The sequence below is a fragment of the Choristoneura fumiferana genome, chromosome 27, assembly GCF_025370935.1.
Source record: "Choristoneura fumiferana chromosome 27, NRCan_CFum_1, whole genome shotgun sequence".
Lineage (NCBI taxonomy): Eukaryota > Metazoa > Arthropoda > Insecta > Lepidoptera > Tortricidae > Choristoneura > Choristoneura fumiferana.
Window position 1 is genome coordinate 965,748 of NC_133498.1, and position 23,255 is coordinate 989,002.

The 23,255-nt window shown below is 38.3% G+C and overlaps 1 protein-coding gene across 1 annotated transcript in view; it reads left to right on the plus strand.

Annotated features, from left to right (window-relative positions):
• conv (insulin like growth factor binding protein acid labile subunit convoluted) overlaps positions 1-23,255 on the plus strand; it is a 53,253-nt gene that overhangs the window by 14,812 nt on the left and 15,186 nt on the right. Inside the window, exons 4-11 of the mRNA XM_074108631.1 lie at positions 9,733-9,885; positions 10,865-10,968; positions 11,564-11,662; positions 12,207-12,308; positions 13,241-13,385; positions 14,197-14,451; positions 19,905-20,077; positions 22,171-22,374. Coding sequence (XP_073964732.1) covers positions 9,733-9,885; positions 10,865-10,968; positions 11,564-11,662; positions 12,207-12,308; positions 13,241-13,385; positions 14,197-14,451; positions 19,905-20,077; positions 22,171-22,374 — 1,235 coding nt within the window. The remainder of the gene's footprint in view (positions 1-9,732; positions 9,886-10,864; positions 10,969-11,563; positions 11,663-12,206; positions 12,309-13,240; positions 13,386-14,196; positions 14,452-19,904; positions 20,078-22,170; positions 22,375-23,255) is intronic.

Sequence of the window (23,255 nt, forward strand, 5' to 3'; positions counted from 1 at the left end):
TAAGGGAGTTGAAAGACAATAATGAAATTAATACGCGTGCGCATTCGCCGGTGCTAAATGGAGACTGATTGTGACGGCGCGCGACAGCTGATCGCCCGTCCAGATGCATTATGTAATTAGTACCTACAATTGATAGGAAGCAAGTAATGCATTATTTATTTAATGTGCGCAGACGCTACCTGCCGCCGGTGTTAATTTTAAATCTTTAATATGCCATGCACCTAAATCGTTACCAGAAAGATCCTGTAGTTCGAAAACGAGTGGAGATCTTTTTTTAGTTATTTTACACTTAACGAACTTTGGTGCAAGTTTTTTGCTAAAGTATTTAGACTTATCACTTAAGAAATACGTGCGCTTCCAGACCAAGTCTCCCACATTAAATTCAGCCGTTTTCGGCGTAAGTTGTAACGCGCAATGTTTTTGATGTGCGTTATAAAGTGAGTGTTGAACTTTATCAAATATATGGGTCAAGAAACCCATGTTTTGTGCGTAAATATCGCGAGGTAGAAAAAGCATTTCATTCCCAAATCGTTATCGACGAAGTGTGAACCACAAGTCACTAACTCTCTGCCGTAAACAAGGAAGGAAGGAGTATAACCGTTACCTCGTTCACAGAATTATTTATAGCGAATTGTACTTTAGGTATGTTGACGTCCCAAGTCCTATGGTCGTCGTTAAAAAAGGTGGAGACGCAGGATATAATAGTTTTATTGTAGCGTTCCGTATTATTAATATGTGGACTGTACTTTGCTATTAAAAACTGGTTAGGCACCTTGTATTTATTGAGAAATGTTTTTAGTTCGCGGCTAATTAGTTGTGACGCATTATCCATGTAAATGGTTTGCGGTATTCCGTGAACTAAGAAAATGGAATCTTCTAAATGTTTGACTACGATTGCCGCAGTTGCGTTACGAACCGGAAATAAGAAACAATATTTTGAGAAAATACAAGTAACCACGAGCAAGTAACTATTTTGTTTACGACTAGTGGGCAATGGTCCGACGAAGTCCAAGGCTAGGGCTTGAAAGGGCCTCGAGCACTGTTTAGGCCTTCCCATTTCACCTAGTGTCGCGTGCGTAGGATGTTTATAAGCGATGCAAGTGTCGCAAGAGGAAACGAACTTTGATACGTCTCTATACATGCCTACCCAAAAGTATTTGAGTGCTATACGGTGATAGGTTTTGAAAAACGCCTAAGTGTCCGGCTGTTGGTTCTGCATGATTTTCTTTATAATTTGTTCGCGTAATTCCGCTGGCACAACCTCTTTCCACGCGAACTCATTGTTAAACCTAGTATCTGACTTAGTAAGTCTATATAAGGAATTGTTTACAATTTTATAATTGGGGAAACCTTGCGGTGTGTTTACACAGCTATTATACAAGTCTAAGTACCATTTGTCTTGCGAATTGAGATACGAGTTAGCAATAGTTATTGCCGACACCGGCACGGATCTTGATAACGAATCAGGTATTACGTTATCTTTGCCGCGACGATGTAAAATCTCAAAATCGAAAGAAGACAATCTTACGCCCCAACGGGCTAGGCGTCCGGTTGGGTTATTAAGAGAAAGGAACCATTTCAAGGATGAATGGTCGGTATAAACTTTGAATGTTTTTCCGTTTTCCAAGTAACAGCGCCAGTGTTCTAAGGCTACTAGTACGGCTAAGGTTTCCCGTTCAGTTACACTATAATTCTTTTCACAGCCTGTTAATGACCTACTCATATAAGCGACCGGGTGCTCCTGGCCGTTTATATTTTGACATAACATACCGCCGACGCCATAGTCACTAGCGTCAGTGTGTACTTCGAACGGTAAATCAAAGTTGGGACAAGAAAGAACCGGAGTTGTTACAAGGCAGGCTTTAAGTTTTAAAAATGCCTGTTCGGCCTCTGGCGTCCACTGAAATGGGGGGGCTTTCTTTTTATTAGAAGTTAAAATATTTAAGGGCCCTGCCAGAGTACTAAAGTTGGGACGAAACGGCGGTACCAAGAGGCGGTACCCAGAAAACGTTTTACCTCTTTTTTGAAGTTGGTCTAGGATAGTTTACGATTGCATTTACTTTTTCTGGGTCTGTACGCAGCCCTTGAGCGTCTACAACGTAACCTAAGTATTTGAGACTGTCCCTGAAGAACTGAGTTTTCTCAAAGTTGATAGTTAGACCAGCTGTTTTTAATTTAGTTAGGACGCGCAGAAGTAATGTCACGTGGTCCTCGAATGAATTACTAACACAGACTATATCGTCGAGGTAACAGAAAACTTTCATTTCAAATTCGGGGCCGAACAAACTATCGACTAAACGTTGCTGTGTAGCCGGCGCGTTAGTTAGGCCAAAAGCCATAGTTTTAAAACAAAAAGTGCCCCTTGACGGTACGAAAAACGCTGTTTTCGTTTTATCCCGCTGATTAATGGGTATCTGCCAAAAAGCTTTAGAAAGGTCGATGCTAGTAAGGAACTTAGCATCTCTAAGGTTATCTAAAATTTCCGAAATGTACGGTAAGCTATATGCGTCCTTTTTAGTTACTGAGTTAAGTTTTCTACTGTCTAAACAAAATCTAGGCTTGCCGTTCTTTTTGTTTACTAAAAGTACTGGCGATGACCAAGCGCTTTCACAAGGTTCGATTACGTCAAGCTGTAGCATTTCGTCGACCTGTTCGTTAATAATTCTAAGTTTCTCAGGAGACATGCGGTAAAATCTTTGGCGTATCGGCTCAGTGTCGCCGGTATCTATATTGTGTGTTATTAACGAAGTTCGACCTAAAACCTATCCGTTCGTAAGAAATGCTGTTAAATTGGCTTATGATGTTATCTGCCTGGACGCGTTGAGACTCAGTTAAGTGACTATAGGACATAAGAGTTTGGGAACCCTCGACTTGCTCTGTGTGCTTGATGGCGCATTCGCTTACCCCAATACTATAACAAGTATTTGGGGCAAACTTTAAAGGTGCGCCAGAAGTCAACACCTAGAATGAGCGAAGTGAGGATTCCCGGAACTACATATGACCTTACAGTGTGAGTTATAGACTCAAAGGTCAAGTCCAGGTCGAAATATCCTACACTATCCAGATGTTGGCCGCCCGCGGCTGTTATACGCACAGAGTCGTCGATTAGTAGTTGATGTCCCCTTTCAAGTAATCTATTGTGAAAATTGTTACCTATAATAGTAACAGCGGAACCAGAGTCGAGCAGAGCCGATACCTCTAGTCCGTTAATAGATACCTTTACAAAAGGTCGCGAGTCTACAATAGAGGGTTGAGGCGATACAGTGGCCACTTTATATGAATTAAAAAAATTTGAAACATAATTAAGCCATTGTGACCAGTTATTTGTCTTTTATTAGACTGTGATCACTGGATCGCCTCGCCTTCAGTTTTTTGAAGTTGAGGTTGTAGGAACTGGTTTTTTATTATTGCATTTAGAGCAATTAATAGATTTAACGCCCGGCAATCCGCATTTAAAACAGACTATCGTACGAGGCGCTTTGCAGCTTCGTAATGTATGAGTGTTTGTGCGACAACGCGGGCAAAATAGTTTTATATTATTATTGTTGTTATTTTGCGAGCTGATTGCATTAACCGGATAGCGGGTTTATAATTAGAGAAATTATGTGCACTGGCGTTGTTACCTGGGGAATTTTCCTTGATATGGTTGCTTTGGAGAGTTTAGGAAAGACGATTGTTTATTGTAAGCGAATTCTGGCGCGAGCGTATCCGAATTCGCTCGCGGAGGTTCGCGGAATTGGGACATACGCGCATGAACCACTTCGTAGTTATGGCAAAGTTTACGCAAGGTATTTAAATTATCTATTTTTTCCGCCGTGGCTATGACAGTAGCGAAGCACGGCCGAATATTATGTAGAACAATTTCTAATTGTTCTTCTTCAGTAAATGGCACGGTTAGCCTTGAGAACATGCCGTGCATAATTGAGAGATAAATCGTTATATTCTCGCTTTCGCCCTGAGTACGCGCGCGAATTTCCGATTTTAATCTGTAGTCGTAATCGTGCAGAGAAAATACTTCTATGAGCTGTGTAGAGAGGTCATGCCAGTTATCTATGGAATCCTTAACCGAACGGAACCAGTGAAGGGCGTCTCCTTCGAATATTTCCGTTGCATGTTGAAGAAATTTTTCAGGTTTTAGATTACGCGCGGCTAAAAATTCTTTTACCCGTTGAACAAAAGAGCGTACGCAGGTCTTCCCGTTGTACCGTAATTTAGCTATATCAGAAGACATACCACGGTCGCAAGTAACTGCTATTTTTGTAGGGGTTTGCGGACTGAAAGAATTGGTATTATTCGTGGAGCGGTGAGTGACTTGTGGTGTCTCCTCACATTGTTCGAAATCCTCTCCTTCGTTAGTGTCATGAACTGGTCGCAAGTCCGCCAACTCTTGATATATTAATTGAAATTTATTTAAACAAACATTATAAGAGTCCACGGTAGTGGGGGTTACGGGAGTAATACGCCTTAATCGGTGAAAAATATGGTTACACAAGTTATCCGTACGTTCGAGTAAACCGTCATCAAACTTAGCCTTAAGGGAAACTAATTGTGACTGTGCCTTAAGTACACTATCAGTCGCGCCCTTAATATCCTCGGTTACATCGAGACCTGATTCTAAAATATCACTGGCGGGTAAAGAAGCTGACAGTTTGACTATCTGTTTACGCAACTCAATAACGGTGTCCGCGGGATTGGTACCTCGAATAGCCACCTCATAAGTTAGTTCTGCCTTTTGAAGAGACAAGTATTTAATTCTATGACAATCCATAGTTACGATTACCTCAGTTAAATATAAGAATACCCGAAGCTAATTAATAAAAACGTTAGCCTGTTTGCTAGCGATCGAAGTATAATGGTCTCTAAGTAGGGAACAGACGGTCGAAAATAGAGAGCACACGTATAATGAATAATAAATAACTGGTTCTGTTAAATCTGCGGCCAGTTGATTTTTAGCAAGCACTCGAGTAGTATGGTATGAATGTTGTGAGTTGTGATGGTGGTTTGTGTAGTTGTATGCCAGATGTGGTATTTCTTCGACACACAGTACCTAAATTTAACTCTCCGTATGTTACAGTGCTAAGAAAATTAAGTAGTAGGACACAAGAAATAATAGTGTTGTGTATCTCCCAGTAATGATCGAATGTAAAATTTAATTAAGAGACCGCGTTGAAGTTAAGTTAATAATAAAGTTTGGAAAAAAATGTCAGTGTGTTTACCGAGATAATGATAAACTGATTTTGATGAAAGATCTAAATAGTGGTTCAGATATTTTAAAAATATAGAAATATCGTTGCTTTTCTATAAAATTGTAGGTATTTCAAATACGTTATTTAAAAATGATTTGAATCGTTAGAATTTCAAATTCAGTGGTTGGCAGTCACTAAATTTAAAATAACTGTTTCACTTGAAGCAGCGGTGAACAATATTAGTGAAAGTATAATTATTGGCGTCAGTTACGGTTTAAATTTAACTTGATGAAAATTAGTAGGTAGAATTTGAATTGAACCGTTAACGTATTTGAATTTAGTTAATGCAACAATATTTAGTTAACTTTAGGGTATAGTTTGAAATTGTCGTTAAGATTTGAATTTTAAAACGCCGTCCGTTTCAACTGTGGCAAGTGACAGTTGAAATTCAAATAGGCCGTTGACGAGAAAGTGGTCAAAGGTCGGCAGAGTATTTGAATTTAAAGATAACGGTAAAGCGGTTTTAAAATTAGAGTTATTAAAGAGAAAAAAAAAAGCTATTAAATGAACCACTTAAGGGATCTCGGTAACTGAAACACTGGTTATGCCTATTATTCGCCTCTTACGAATTCCTAGACGGGGAATGGCGTTATTCTAAGCCCGACCACCATACAGGGGCGAGAAAAACAGGGTACTTACTGCGAGATACACAGAACACACAAGATACACAATCAATTTTTGCACAATCACTGCAATTCTAGGCAAGAAAAACGTAACAATCAGAACCTCTCAAAAAAAAACCCACGGGCGCCACTGTCAAGGGCAGACCTCTTGAGGGGAGGTTTGACCTTAAAGGAGGCCTAGTAAGTTATTCTTTGAGTAAAACAATAAGACGTTTTAACAATTTTTTAATTAAAAATTAAACACAAAAATAACAGGCCTAGTTTGACAAAATTAAAGTAAAAGTATTATGAGAATCTCAGGTAGGGAGTTCAAGAGATTTTATTGAGAGGTGGTTCTGATTATTCGGTCTCACTGGCCTACACTTCCCTGGAGTCGGAGAGAAGAACCCGGAGCGAAGAGGCTGGCCACAGCAGGGGGGCCTGGTCCAGCTGAGTGGTCGTCGGTGCCGAGGTCAAAAGGGGCCTTAGGGCGGCAGGACGAGCAGCCTGGACAAGTGTTCCACGCCGGAACGATCAGGGTCTTGGACGAGCCAGGAAGGATGTGCAGTACTCCGGAAGTTAAGGCCGTCAGGGCTTAGTGTCAGGTTAAAGGAGCCGCCTGAGCCGTGAGAATTGTAGCCGAACGGAGCTTTGAAAGTTGTACGAAGGTTGTAAGCCGTACAAAGGTGTAAGCCGTACGAAGGTTTGGAAGTTGAAGCCGTACGGAGGTGCCCTGTAAATTAGGTGGTGTCAGTTGTGGTCCAGTGCTAGATTGTTTGCCAGTCACTCCTCTGCAGCGATGCCCAACTCTTAGGGCGAGCTGAATTGCAGTGAGTGGCAAGGACAATCATACGGAGTTACAGGCAGGCAAAGGAAAGTGATTCTAGTTTTATATAATTATTTTTAGAAAACAAAAGGTAAAAATAAATAGCCTAAGTGACCGTTAAAATTTGAAATACAACAGTTCACTAAATAACCGTTAGAGGATTACATTTGAAATTAAACGTTACTTAGCTGAGTTTGAATTTATTTTAACACCGGTACGCATCCGTTGCATAAAAGTAATAAGCATTAACATAGTTCTGAGTTTATAACAACGGATGAGAGAAATTAACAAGTGTTAAAATATTAAGTATAAGAAATGTTTGAAATAAAAGATTCCCTGGCCAGGGGAAGCCTTCAGTTCAATTACACAAGTTAAATTATAAAGAAATTAATTCTAATAAAATACACAGAAAAACACAAGAGTTAAATATCGGAGAACTTACCAAGTCTGGGCGTATGGAGCTTTCGAGAGAGCTGTTTAGTGTAGTCTGAGCTGTTGAATGTGTGTCTTACAGCTGTGCTTCAGCTTTTAAGGGCGAGAATATTACAGTTAGAATTCCCCCGGTCACAGCTGATCGACAGCACCCCCCTTGGCCGACAAAAACGGTCAAGGGTGAGTTGGTTATAGATATATTTTAGTCGTACAAACTCGTGTAGTAAATGAGTGTAATAAAATGCCTACTTTTATAAAATAAATAAGTAAATAATAAATAAATATTAAATACATATTATTACGTAAATAAATAAGTCGAGAGAAAACTACGGTGGCGACCTCTAGAGTTCGTCCGCCATTCTGCTCAGAGATCCCTTATTGAAGTAAGCGCCATCTAGCTTACACTGAGCTAACTAAGATGTCAGCGATCGCCTATGTGCATCGTGACAATGGGTGTCAGTAGAAAACCGTCAAAAAGGTTTTAAACGAAGATCTTAGTCTGCGAGCATACAAAAAATAGAGTGGGCACTTACTTAATGCCCGTCTAAAAACAATAAGGTTTAAAAGATCCCGGAAGTTGTTAAAGCGGTACGCGAAAAATCGACACCGTGATATCCTCTTTACAGACGAAAATATTTTCGATATTGAAGAGAAGTACAATAAACATAATGATAGAGTGTACGCTAGGAGCTCTGAAGAGTATTCTCTGATCTTATTACGGGCCAACTGAGGTTCATTTTTGCGAAAAAGGGGTCAAAATCAGTGCGAAAGTGTACCAAGAGACGGTTTTGGATAAGCATGTCAAAGATCTGCCCAACACGCTATTTTCAGGTCATAATTTTGTGTTCCAGCAGGATTCTGCGCCAGCACACAAAGCCAAGACCACTCAAGCCTGGTTTGGCGCTCAAAAAATCGACTTTATAAGACACGAAGATTGGCCTTCCTCCAGTCCGAACCTTAATCCTCTGGACTTTAAAATTTGGCAGGTCTTAGAGGGGAAGGTCTGTGCTAAACCCCATAAAAATTTGGAGAGCCTGAAGTCATCTTTAAGAAAAGCAGTCGCTGAAATAGACATGAAAATGGTGCGTGCTGCGATAGACGACTGGCTGCGCCGATTAAGGGCCTGTATTAAAAACAAAGGAAGTCATTAAGTACTTAAATTTATTTTTTTATTAAATGTACTTTAAATTGGTATATAATTTATTAAAAACTGATTGGTACTTTTGTTTTTATCATTATTTTCATTTGTGACAGAACTTTGGGACTGACTACGTAGTTATTTGGGCAAATAAGATTTAGGAGAAATATCTACTATCTACGAACGAAATGCACATCAAATTGAAGAGCGTAAAAAATTAGTCAATCCGAGTCGACAACTTGTAGGCGGAAAATTCGGATTATCGAGTATTTTCAATATAAACTTTAATAAATTACTAAGTATATAATGGCGTTGCGAAGTAAACATGTCAATGTCATCACATCTCAGTGGCGTTAGTGTCACGTCATCACGTGTCACAGGTGTCACAGGTTCGTATTTCGTTCTCCATTGTGACCTCTTAAAGGCCCCACACACGGTACGATTCGTCGATTTTCATCAGATCGATCGTACAGACGAATCGTACCGTATATGGGTTGATTATGAGACAAAGACATCATAGTTATAAGATTTAGGAGAAATATCTACGTGAAATACCGACACGTAGGTTAGCTGTGAAAGTACGTTTGTGATAATATTAAGGCTGGGAATATACGTCAGATTTTTAGATAAGTACGACAGTCTTTACACTGGCAAAAATAAATTTTCAGACATATTATTATGAGTCTACATTTTACCCGAGCGAAGCCGGGTTTTCATCTAGTCTATAATATAAAAGTGAACCGCCAGAACGGGACAAAAAACGAGACAGAGCAGGATGGCGCTCTACAACACCATCTTGACACGTTTCTCCCAAACAACGCATTATATCTCTGGAATTTTAAAGCAGTTCGATTCTTTGACCTTGGGAATCGCGAAAAACTTGAGAATATATGATATTGGGTGTGTACATTTTGTATATTAAGCAAAATAAAATCACAAGTTCGAATTTCGAACCAAAAACGAGTGATCTATTATCTATGCCAGTGTTGCCATTCAGGGAAAAATAAATCTATTCATTATCCTGCATTGCAGTCTGTAAAGCTCTTTACCCATTCATTGCCGCGCGCCAGATTACGCTGGGCTTAGTGTCATGAAATTTGGTATGTAGATAGCTGGATGTCTGAAACACATAGGCTACTTTTATTCCAATATTCCCACGGGATAGTTGTTATTAACACAACACCTCAATGAAGATTACGATATAAATTTAGAGATTTCCCACAGGAATTTTGTAACTAATTCAATTGTAACTACCAGATCGAATAGTTTACGCGTGCGAAGAAAAAAATTTAGTTACTTTTACGGTCACAAAAATATGACCAGCACTGGGAATCGAACCCAGGACCCCAGGACCCGGAATGCCGAGGACCTGGGTTCGATTCGCAGCGCTGGTCCTATTTTTCTGGTTTTTCTATGCATCTATATAATCAGTTTGTATTTTCGATATGATAATATTTGTTATACTAAACATATTTTAATGTATTACAGATACTAGGAAATATATCTATTTTGTCGATAGATGGGCACCACATGACGAAGCTATCTAAAGATATATTTGCTGGCAGCGAGGCAGCATGGAAGCTAGAGAAATTACACATCGCTAATGGATTACTCAACGATATACCTGTTGAGGCGTTTCAGGTAAGAACTAAGGCTGTTTCCACCAGAGATGTGCGAGGAATTTTCTCACGAAACGCTTCATTTACCTCGCCTCGCTCCACCGCTCCCTATGCTAACAGATGTTAGACTAAAATCTAACAACTGGTAGCATGGTGAACTGTTGTGTTGCGCTGAAGATGAGATCTGGTTGGGTTCGAAACGTGTTAGTGTAGTGTGTTGGTGATAGATGGGTTTGTGTGATTTGTGTGTGTTACAGTGTGGAGGTGGAGGAACTGCATAAACACGCATTTCTTGTGTAAATTTGGCTATCATAAGGTCGCCGATGAGCAAAGTAATTATTTTATGTAGTTCATTGATATAGTTAACATGTTTAGTTTTAGTTTTGTAAATAAGGGACCCCATAAATCACGGTTTTTTTTCTCATGTAATTTTTTATTTAATTTTATACTGTAGTTTTTAAGTATTAATTTGTAATTATTTAAAAAAAAATACTTTCTGCCCAGTTTCTTGCGGCGCATTCTTCTTGGCAATGATGGTCTTTTCGAAGGCGCTTAGTTAAAAAAAAGACATGTAAAAGTACCCATTGCGGCCTATTTACACAGTGACCTGAATTTGAATTTGATATGGGCAAAGTAACGCCTGATTCAATAAAGTAACCAACTTAGCAAAATTATAATGTGGGGGTCTTTCAACTTTTTAGGGTTCCGTAGCCAAAGGGTGTCAACGGAACCCTATTACTGAGACTCCGCTGTCTATCTGTCTGTCTGTCCGTCCGTCTGTCACAAGGCTCTATCTCTTGAGCCGTGATAGCTAGGCACTTGAAATTTTCACAGATTATGTATTACTGTGGCCGCTATAACAACAAATACTAAAACAGAATAAAATAATTTAAGGGGGGCTCCCATACAACAAACGTGATTTTTTTGCCGTGTTTTGCTAATGTCTAATGTTGTATAGATAATTACGGTTTTTTTATTAACTTAGTATATTGATGTTTCAGACGCTTAAAAAATTGAAAACTCTCGACTTGCATGGAAACAGATTGGCCACGCTCAAACGTAACCAGTTCAAAGGGTTACGGGACACTGAAGTTCTTGACATAAGGTAAAGTACCTGGGCGACCGAGCTTTGCTCGGGCTAAAACTCGTTAATAAACGTTTTCCCAGAGATAAGACCAAGCTAGATCGATTTGTCATCCCCGAAAACCCCCACATACCGAATTTCATCGAAATCGTTGGAGCCGTGTCCGAAAACCCCGAAATATAAATAAATCTCTAGATTTATCTATTTATATATTATTTATAAATCTCTAGATTTATCTATTTATATATTATTTATAAATCTCTAGATTTATCTATTTATATATTATTTATATTTCGGGGTTCTCGGAAACGGTTCCAACGATTTCGATGAAATGCGATGAGATGCGATTCAGAATAGCTACAAGGAATTTATGCTTTTGAGGTCTATCTCATCTCGATTGCTTTTGTTGTTTGCGATTTGCTACTGAATGAGTGAGAGTTCCGGATTGACTTGAAATTTGGTATGAAAATGTAGTTTGGGTGACAATACAAGTAAAGTCAATAAAAAGTACAGTCAGCAAAAAAAAAAGTTGTATTTTAATTACATTTTTACCAAAAACTTTTTGTTGAACTACTTCCAAATCTTACCAATGTAATGTATTTTTTATTCTTTACAGTTACAATAATATAACTAAACTGGATGGCTCTCACATTGGCGACTTGACCAAACTCGGATGGTGTAACGTCAGCCACAACCTTATCGGGGACATACCCAGGTACAGTCGGTTCTATTTATTATAAGGTTGGAAACTATTAGCGCCACTTGGAAGTAAAGTACAAATGCAGAAATTTGGAAAATTTACGGAAAGGAAAGTTTTTGTTTAAGAAACAAAACTGCATTTGTTTGTCGGAACTAAAAGTATTTTCTGAGAGAATAACAATTGGAACACAAAAGACAATCGTCTCTCTCTCTCTCTAATTCTCTATCTATCAATTTTCACTAAAATATTTTTGAAAATACATTTTTCCTCTAGATGGCGTTAAATTGAATTAATACATAATAAGATTTGATAATAAGCCAATTCTAATTATATTTGCACAGATTTAATATCAAATATCGACCCATTTTTAGAGTTCCGTACCTCGAAAGGAAAAAACGGTACCTTTATAGGATCAGATTTTTGTCCGTCCGTCCGTCTTTACGGGGTTAAGGGTCTTTCAAGACCCTTAACCTCACGAATGCGTGGGGTGGATTTTTATTTTAAATGTATACATTTAACGTACTTTGGATGTTTATATGAAATTAATTTTATTTTGCAGAGGTATGTTTGCAAGAAATACTGTATTAAAAGTGTTACATTTGGACAATAATAAAATTAAGAAATTGGACACAAACAGTTTCCGAGGAATGAGGTTTTTGAGGTAAGAACATAGATGGCGTTTTCAATAAGATACTATTAGAAATTTGAAAAATAACTGATTCTATATTCTGACTTTCAGTTTGTTTAGCCATGTCTATGAAGCTTGAGGTCCCGGGTTCGATCCCCGGCCGGGGCAGATGTTTGTATGAATAATACGAATGTTTGCTCTTGAGTCTTGGACGTTTAATAATGTATTTATAAGTATATATTTTATCTATAATTTATGTTAATCCGTGTATAGTACCCTTAATAGTAGAAAATCCGAACTTGAAAAATCTGCACCGGTCTGATAATAGAAAGAAATGTAGTTTATTATAAATTTAGTATATTAGAAAATATATTAGAAATGGTTTTGCTAAAATAATCCTGGACAGGCAATTATTTTTTAATAACTTTTAATAGTTTTTAATTAAATGCAGACAACCCTATATCAACGTGTTCACAATGAAACAGCGCTTACGTTGATAAACAATTTTTGTTCTATTATCTAATCAAGTGAAAGTAACGGGCATCGATATAACTATTTGAATTTATACCTGGCAACCCAGAAGTTCGTCCAGGTAAACAATAGCAAACCCAACGTCTACATATTCTATAGGTTTTATACTTTTAAGTTAATATAAAATTTTATTATTATCTCGATGATGCAAATATTTTTTGAAAAATAATTAAAAATAGCCTGTCCAGGATTTTATTAGCAAATCCATTTGTAATGTATTTTCTAATATACTAAATTTATTATAAAATAAGTTTCATTTATATTATCAAACCGGTGAAGATCTTTTCAAGTTCGGATCTTAGACTATAATACAAGCTTTGCTTAGTTTGGGACTAGTTCAATTGGTGTCAATTATCCCATGATATTGCACGGTGAACATTGCCTGAGATGAGTATATTTTGACACGTTCCCGTATGTCTGTCTGTCTTCCACAGACGACTCTTCCTTCAAGACAACCAAATCAGCGACGTTGGACGGGGCACCTTTTCCGCCGTAACTCGCATAGGTACAGTCGACCTCGCGAGAAACAAGATCACTAAAGTCGACTACCAAATGTTTCAGCAGGTCAAATATGCGGAGGTGAGTGTACTTTTTTTTGAGCCGTCTTAGGCTGGGTTTCTACCAGAGATACACAAGCATGTGTACGTAGTAACGCTTGTATTTACCCAACCTCGCTGAGCGAGAGATACATAATAGTTTATTCTTATTCGTTACTAGTGTTTACCCGCGTCTTCGCACACGTAATTCATTAGGTCCAGCAGCTGAATTGAAATTCCGGGATTTTTAAAAATTCCCGTGAGAATTTCCGAAAATTAAATCGTTGTTTTCATTGATGTTACATTAAAAACAATCATGGTCAAATTTCATGACTCTAAGCCCAGCGGTTGTTTTTTCGAAATTTTATCCCTATCCCGTGGGAATATCGGAATAAAAAGTAGCCTATTTCTATTCCAGATGTCCATCTATCTACATACAAAATGTCATGACTCTAAGCCCAGCGGTTATTAGTCCGAGATTTTATCCCTATCACGTGGGAACATCGCGATAAAAAGTAGCCTATGTGTTATTCCAGACGGCCAGCTACCTACATACCAAATTTCATGACTCTAAGCCCAGAGGTTGCTATTTAGAGATTTTATCCCTATCCCGTGGGAATATTGGGATAAACAGTATCCTAAATTTAAAACAAGTTATAAACTCACTTTTTGCCAAATTTCACCCAAATCTCACCCAAATCCGTACAGCTGTTTCAGCGTTAAGAAGTAACAAACATACTCACTCACTCACAAACTCACTCACTCACTCTCACTCACAAACTTTCAGATTTATAATATTAGTAGGATGACATTCGAAAAATTATCCATCTTTGCTATGAACTCATTTTTTTCAGGTCGTAAACTTAGCCGAGAACCAGATAAAGTTTATAGAGAGCCAGGCCTTCACGGACCTGTACCTGGCAACTGTCAACATATCCCACAACCAGCTGTCAAAGATAGAGCCCGGCGCTTTCCAGAACTGTCAAAATCTGACAATACTGGACCTGAGCCACAATAACCTGAAGAATATCAGTAAAAACGCTTTTGACGAGAACAGTTATGCTGGGGATTTCACTGTGGCTTATAATGAGTTCGAGGATTTTGCGCAGGTTGGTGAAGAGGAGAGCTAGGAGGGTTTGTCGTACAGACAAGCATTTAACGTAGATGGCGCTTTTAAAATAGGTCTCGAGAACACTGCATTTTTTGTCCTTCAAACATCCGTTTATCATTAATCCGTTTCCTCCCTTTAATCCACTTAATCTGTTTCTTCCCTTTAGTCCACTTAATCCTTTTTATCCGTTGAAGCCACTTAATCCGTTTCCTCCCTTTAATCCTTTTAATCCGGTTCCTCCGTTTAATCCACTTAATCCGCTTCCTCCCTTTAATCCACTTAATCCGTTTCCTTCCTTGAACTTAATCCGTTTCCATCCTTCAATTCACAATCCGTTTCTTCCCTTTAACTTAAACTGTTTCATCAGATTGAGTCCCGGAGAGTGTTAATCCGTTTCCTTCCCTTAATCCCTATCCATCCTTTAATCCATTTAATCCGTTTTCTCTCATAAATTCACATAATCCATTTCCTCACATAAGCCACTTAATCCGTTTCCTCCCTTTAATCCACTTAATCGTTGTCATTCGATTAGGTCACTTAATCCGTTTCCTCCCTTTAATCCTTAATCCGTTTCCTCCGTTTAATCCACTTAATCCGTTTCATCCCTTTAATCCACTTAATCGGTGTCATTCGATTAGATCACCTAATCCGTTTCCTTTTTATCCGTTTCATCCGTTTAATCAACTTAATCCGTTTTTTCCCTTTAGTCCACTTAATCCGTTCCCTTCCTTTAACTTAATCCGTTTTGTCCCTTTAATCCTTTTAATTGGTGTCATTCGATTAGGTCACTTAATACGCTTCCTCCCTTTAATCCACTTAATCCTTCGTATCTGTTTAATCCACTTGATCCCTTTTATTCCTTGAATACACTTAATCTGTTTTATCTCTTGCACTAAATCCGCTTCCTCCCTTTAATCCTTTTAATCCGTTTCCTCCCTTTAATCCATTTAATCCGTTTCCTTACTTTAATCCCCTTAATCCGTTTCATCCCTTTAATCCACTTCATCCGTTTTTCTCCCTTTAGTCCACTTAATCCGTTTTCTCTCATAAATTCACTTAATCCATTTCATCCGTTTAATCAACTTAATCCGTTTCCTACCTTTAATCCTTAATCCGTTTCATCCGTTTAATCAACTTAATCCGTTTTTTCCCTTTAATCCTTCATCCGTTTCATCCGTTTAATCAACTTAATCCGTTTTTTCCCTTTAATCCACTTAATCGGTGTCATTCGATTAGATCACCTAATCCGTTTCCTTTTCATCCGTTTCATCCGTTTAATCAACTTAATCCGTTTCCTCCCTTTAATCCTTAATCCGTTTAATCCACTTAATCGGTGTCATTCGATTAGATCACCTAATCCGTTTCGTTTTCATCCGTTTCCTCCATTTAATCCTTAATCCGTTTCCTCCGTTTAATCCACTTAATCCGTTTCATCCCTTTAATCCACTTAATCGGTGTCATTCGATTAGATCACCTAATCCGTTTCGTTTTCATCCGTTTAATCAACTTTATCCGTTTTTTCCCTTTAATCCACTTAATCGGTGTCATTAGATTAGATCACCTAATCCGTTTCCTTTTCATCCGTTTCATCCGTTTAATCAACTTAATCCGTTTCCTCCCTTTAATCCTTAATCCGTTTAATCCACTTAATCCGTTTCATCCCTTTAATCCACTTAATCGGTGTCATTCGATTAGATCACCTAATCCGTTTCGTTTTCATCCGTTTCATCCGTTTAATCAACTTAATCCGTTTTTTCCCTTTAAGCCACTTAATCGGTGTCATTCGATTAGATCTTCTTCTGTTGCTTAGTACCCATAACACAAGCTTTGCTAAGCTTACTTTGGGACTAGGTCAATTGGTGTGAATTGTCCCGTGATATTTATTTATTTATTTATTTAGATCACTTAATCCGTTTCATCCCTTTAATCCACTTCATCCGTTTTTCTCCCTTTAGTCCACTTAATTTGTTCCCTTCCTTTAACTTAATCCGTTTCATCCGTTTAATCAACTTAATCCGTTTTTTCCCTTTAATCCACTTAATCGGTGTCATTCGATTAGATCACCTAATCCGTTTCGTTTTCATCCGTTTAATCAACTTTATCCGTTTTTTCCCTTTAATCCACTTAATCGGTGTCATTCGATTAGATCACCTAATCCGTTTCCTTTTCATCCGTTTCCTCCCTTTAATCCTTAATCCGTTTAATCCACTTAATCCGTTTCATCCCTTTAATCCACTTAATCGGTGTCATTCGATTAGATCACCTAATCCGTTTCGTTTTCATCCGTTTCATCCGTTTAATCAACTTAATCCGTTTTTTCCCTTTAATCCACTTAATCGGTGTCATTCGATTAGGTCACTTAATCCGTTTCATCCCTTTAATCCACTTCATCCGTTTTTCTCCCTTTAGTCCACTTAATCCGTTCCCTTCCTTTAACTTGATCCCTTTCATCCCTTTAATCCACTTAATCTGTTTTTTCTCTTTAATACACTTAATCCGCTTCCTCCCTTTAATCCTTTTAATCCGTTTCCTCCCTTTAATCCATTTAATCCGTTTCCTTACTTTAATCCCCTTAATCCGTTTCATCCCTTTAATCCACTTCATCCGTTTTTCTCCCTTTAGTCCACTTAATCCGCTTCTCCCCTTTAACTTAATCTGTTTCATCAGATTGGGTCACTTAATCCGTTTCCTTCCCTTAATCCCTTTCCACCCTTTAATCCATTTAATCCGTTTTCTCTCATAAATTCACTTAATCCGTTTCCTCCGTTTAATCAACTTAATCCGTTTCCTCCCTTTAATCCTTCATCCGTTTCATCCGTTTAATCAACTTAATCCGTTTTATCCCTTTAATCCACTTAATCGGTGTCATTCGATTAGATCACCTAATCCGTTTCCTTTTCATCCGTTTCATCCGTTTAATCAACTTAATCCGTTTCCTCCCTTTAATCCTTAATCCGTTTCCTCAGTTTAATCCACTTAATCCGTTTCATCCCTTTAATCCACTCAATCGGTGTCATTCGATTAGATCACTTAATCCGTTTCCTTTTCATCCGTTTCATCCGTTTAATCAACTTAATCCGTTTTTTCCCTTTAATCCACTTAATCGGTGTCATTCGATTAGATCACCTAATCCGTTTCATCCCTTTAATCCACTTCATCCGTTTTTCTCCCTTTAGTCCACTTAATCCGTTCCCTTCCTTTAACTTAATCCGTTTCATCCCTTTAATCCACTTAATCTGTTTTATCCCTTTAATACACTTAATCCGCTTCCTCCCTTTAATCCATTTAATCCGTTTCCTTACTTTAATCCACTTAATCCGTTCCCTTCCTTTAACGTAATCCTTTTTATTCCTTTAATACACTTAATCCGCTTTAACCCTGTTATCCACTGAATCCGCTTCCTCCCTTTAATCCACTTCATCCGTTTTATTCCTTTAATGCACTTAATCTGTTTTATCCCTTTAATACACTTAATCCGCTTCCTCCCTTTAATCCTTTTAATTCGTTTCCTCCATTTAACCCACTTAATCCGTTTCCATCCTTTAATTCACTTAATCCGTTCCCGTCCTTAACTTAATCCGTTTTATCCCTTTAATCCTTTTAATTGGTGTCATACGATTAGGTCAATTAATCCGCTTCCTCGCTTTTACTCCACTTAATCCTTTGTATCTGTTTAATCCACTTGATCCCCTTCATCCCTTTAATCCACTTCATCCGTTTATTCCGTTTAGTCCACTTAATCCGTTCCTTTCCTTTAACATAATCCGTTTTATCCCTTTAATACACTTAATCCGTTTTATCCCTGTTATCCACTGAATCCGCTTCCTCCCTTTAATCCACTTAATCCTTCGTATCCGTTCAATCCACTTGATCCTTTTCATCCCTTTAATCCACTTAATCTGTTTTATCCCTTTAATACACTTAGTCCGTTTTATCCCTTTAACCCACTTCATCCGTTTTTCTCCCTGTAGTCCACTTAATCTGTTCCCTTCCTTTAACTTAATCCGTTTCATCCCTTTAATCCACTTCATCCGTTTTTTTCCCTTTATTCCTCTTAATCCGTTCCCTTCCTTTAACTTTATCCGTTTTATTCCTTTAATACACTTAATCCGTTTTATCGCTGTTATCCACTGAATCCGCTTGCTCCCTTTAATCCACTGAATCCTTCGTATCCGTTTAATCCACTTGATCCCTTTCATCCCTTTAATGCACTTAATCTGTTTTATCCTTTTAATACACTTAATCCGCTTCCATCCTTTAATTCACTTAATCCGCTTCTTCCCTTTAACTTCATCCGTTTTTTCCCTTTAGTCCACTTAATCCGTTCCCTTCCTTTAACCCGTTTAATCCGTTTTATCCCTGTTATCCACTGAATCCGCTTCCTCCCTTTAATCCACTTAATCCTTCGTATCCGTTCAATCCACTTGATCCCTTGCATCCCTTTAATCCACTTAATCTGTTTTATCCCTTTAATACACTCAATCCGCTTCCTCCCATTAATCCTTTTAATCCGTTTCCTCCATTTAATCCACTTAATCCGTTTCCATCCTTTAATTCACTTAATCCGCTTCTTCCCTTTAACTTAATCCGTTTCCTCCCTTTAATCCGCTTAATCCGTTTAGTACATCACTTTAAGCAAGAACAAAATTCATTTAATAATATTGTAAATCTGTTTAAAAAAAATATACCTCGTTGAGTTTCTTGCCGGATTCTTCTCAACAGAGGTTTTTTCCGAACCGGTGGTAGATTTTTTTTGACATTCATAAGTGCTTGTTATAGCCTAAATTGAATAAAGATATTTTGACTTTGACTTTGACTTTGAAATAATTTATTCGTGACAACCAGTCAACCAGTGAGTTTAATCCATTTAATCTGTTTCATCAGTTAATTAATATTCAAAAATTCAGAGTCAAAATATCTTTATTCAATGACAAGCACTTATTTATAATCCGTTTAAGTTTGACCTAATAAATTTGCAGGTGGTAGGACCTTGTGCAAGGTCCGCCCGGATTGCTACCACCATCTTGCTCGCTAATCCTGCCGTGAAGCAGCAGTGCTTGCACTGTTGTGTTTCGGCGTGGAGAGTAAGACAGCCGGTGAAATTACTGGCACTGGAGGTATCCCATCTTAGGCCTCTAGGTTGGCAACGCATCTGCAATACCCCTGGTGTTGCAGGGGTCTTTGGGCGGTGGTGATCTCTTACCATCACGAGACCCACTTGCTCGTTTTCCATCCAGTCGAATAAAAAAGAAAATAGGCCATCGCGGCATTAACAGTACAATTTTTGTAACAAACATATCAAGTGTTAATAATGTTAAATTGATAAACCCCACTAAAAACTAGCTTACATGTTAATTTACGAAAACTACCATGACCTTTGAACTTCTACCAAAAACTATCAAAGCTTTTATGTCTCAAAAATCGGATAAATTCATACATATTTAATTCCAGATACCCATACAAAATATGACGGGCATAAGAGTACTAAATGTTTCACACAATCAAATAACGAGTATACCAAGGAACGCGTTCCCGAAATTGTATGAACTGCACACCGTGGACGTCTCATACAATAACCTGAGTGAAATTTATAACGCTGTTTTCCAGAATTTGTTTTCCTTAAGGTTTGTATTTGATTAAAATAATGTTATCGTTCTTTATTTCTTTCAAACTATCACGGATGTAACATGAGCTCTAATCGAACTTTCAAATTGTATAATTACTAATTACTCAACCAATCAATATGGCATTTTAATTCTTAATTTTTTATTACAACTAATTATGGAACAGATACTGTGATTTAAAAATCGATCTCCAACATCGTCTATAACGAAATCGTCCTTAAGCTTTGCTGAAATATTTATGATTCATTCTAAACACAATATCATTTTCATCACACTTGCTCGTAAACAGTGTCGTAACATGCAGGCTACCTTGGTTGCAACCCCCCAAATAAAACCCTCGACCTTAATGTGCTTGTCATGAAACCCGTGGTCGGTAAATGAGTCATTGCGCGTACTGATGGTGCTGCGCGCGCTGCTGCAGGACCACACGCACACGCACGCTGCGGGAGGGGGAGGGAGAGGGCGGTGCTGTCAAGAGCGCAGCCCAAGGTATCGCCAATATTTGGAACAATTGTATTTTTTCTTTTACAAATATAAAATTTTACTCGCAAATGTGATGAAAAACATTGTATGTCGCACGGGCGGTACTAGAATTACGAACATCGACTCATTAAAGCCCTCAGTCTTCGACTTCGGGCTTCTAATAGACTCTCGTTCGTAATTCCTTATTTACCGCCCTTAAGACACAATGTACTTTATTGTTAAACTATTCTGTTCCACTGGTGATACTTCCCCTGCTTTCTGACTCTGCATACAAGAGCCATTCCAGTAGTAGTCCAGTTCATCCCGCTATTCCCCTCTAACATTTGTTAGTTCTTAAGTAGCATAAATTCCTTGTACGCCTCGCATTTCACTTCAATCGTATATTTAATGAGGGCTATCGCGAATGAATTCGCCGCTAGAGGCGCTAGTGTAGCGTGAGGTCTCCGAAATGTCAAATCTCATAGTTTTTGGGTGAGCCACGAGGGTTTAGTTATAATTAGAATAATTTTGTGAATATTTTGCAATATCTGAAATTAATTATGTCAAATATGCGTTCCGGGGCAATGAATGTCTGTGTTTTGAGACAGTTTTGTCTTTCGGAAACCTTTGTCCTCCCTTTTTTCCGAACAAAACGGGGACTTTGCAACACTGTGGCATGCTCGATATTTTTATGCTATGGTTTTAAGGTGTATTAAATATGATTTTAATCTAAACTTTGTTTTCAAGCCCGTAATAACAGACTTTGTAAGCCATACTTAAAAACCTCACGCAACAGTGCGCCATCTAGTGAGACAAAAAACGATAGCCCTCATTATAGCGTTGTGTCACAAACGTATTTTTTTAGCTAGCAATTTTTAGTCGCATTGCACCGCGATCATGTATTAGTGTATTTTAATGCAAGCATCAATTAACGCGTCAAATTTAGAGTCCCAAGCGAACATCCATCGCAGCGAAATTCGTCTAAAGTAAAATACTACACGAAAAATAAGATCCATCCATCCCAGCCTATATACGTCCCACTGCTGGGCACAGGGGTCCTCTCAGAACAAGAGGGCTTAAACCTGCGAAGCAATTCAATCCGCACTGGGCCCGCGTGGGAACCACGGCCCAAGCCCCCTTGTTCTGAAAAATAAGATCATCATCATCATCATAGGTTTTCCGAACCGGTGGTAGATTTTTTTTGACATTCATAAGTGCTTGTTATAGCCTAAATTGAATAAACATTTTGACTTTGACTTTGACATGTCAGCCGAAAGACGTCCACTGCTGGACATAGGCCTCCCCCAAGGCTCTCCACTCAGACCGGTCTTGTGCTTTCAGCATCCACCGCGATCCCGCGATCTTAACCAGGTCGTCGCTCCACTGTTTGGAGGCCTACCGACACCTCGAAAAATTAGATGCTACAAATTAATTATACTAATGTAAAAAGCTACGCGAAAAGTTGCGTCAGGTACAAGATTCTATTGAAATTTTGTTAGTTCGAGGTGAAATGCGATTCGGTGAATCGCTACAAGAAATTTATGCTTTTGAGGTAAAAGACTAACAATCGTCAGTCGCCTTTTCGATTTGGGCATTGTAGAAACTAATTTTATCTATTTTGTTTCTTACAGATACCTAAATCTCTCCCACAACTCGATGGAGGTCATAAAACAAGGCACCTTTGGCGCGATCTTCGCCCTCCTGGAGCTCGATTTGTCACACAACAAGTTGCGAGATCCGTCGCGCGGTGGGTTCACTAAACTGGCGAGCTGTCGGCACATAGATGTCAGCTACAACCAACTGCAGAGGATATTTGAGATACCAATTAGTTTGAGGTGAGGCAAAATCTACCTGAAGTTGCAAAATTCTACTAAAACCTACCATCCGAAAACTACAAGTAAATACATCGATGTCCAAAAACTACCATGCCAATTCTATCAGAACTATCAAACAAATTCTGCCAAAAACTACCATTTGAAATTTAGTAAAAGCTACAATTTTATCGATTGTATCGAAACCACAGAATTCACAGATTTAGATTTTTCGCACGTGTAAATCATTAGATACAGCAGCTGAATTGAAATTCCGGGATTTTATTAAATTCTCGTGGGAATTCCCTAAAATTACATCTTGGTTTTCATTGACGTTAAATTAAATCACCCATACCAAATTTCATGACTCTAAGCGGTTGTTATTTAGAGATTTTATCCCTATCCCGTGGGAATATCGGGATAAAAAGTAGCCTATGTTTTATTCTATATGTCCAACTATCTACATACCAAATTTCATGACTCCAAGCCCAGCGGTTATTAGTTCGAGATTTTATCCCTATCCCGTGGGAATATCGGGATAAAAAGTATCCCATGATTTAATCCAGGTTATAAACTAACCTTATGCCAAATTTCGCCCAAATTCTCACTCACATACATACTCACTCACTCACTCACTCACAAACTTTCACATTTATAATATTAGTAGGATTGCCTGGAAATAAATCGATTTTATTTTTACTCGCAAGTCCTTATGTTACTCTAGGTATAAATGTCTAGTCAATGAGGGTTTCTTGACAGGCAAAATATCGCTAGATGGCGTTAGTATCGAGAGATTCGTTTGACGTTAAGGTCTTGCTTGCGATTGGCTCATTCACTTATTCGTCCAATCACAAACGAGACAGAAACGTCAAACGGACATGTCGATATTAACGCCATCTAGTGAT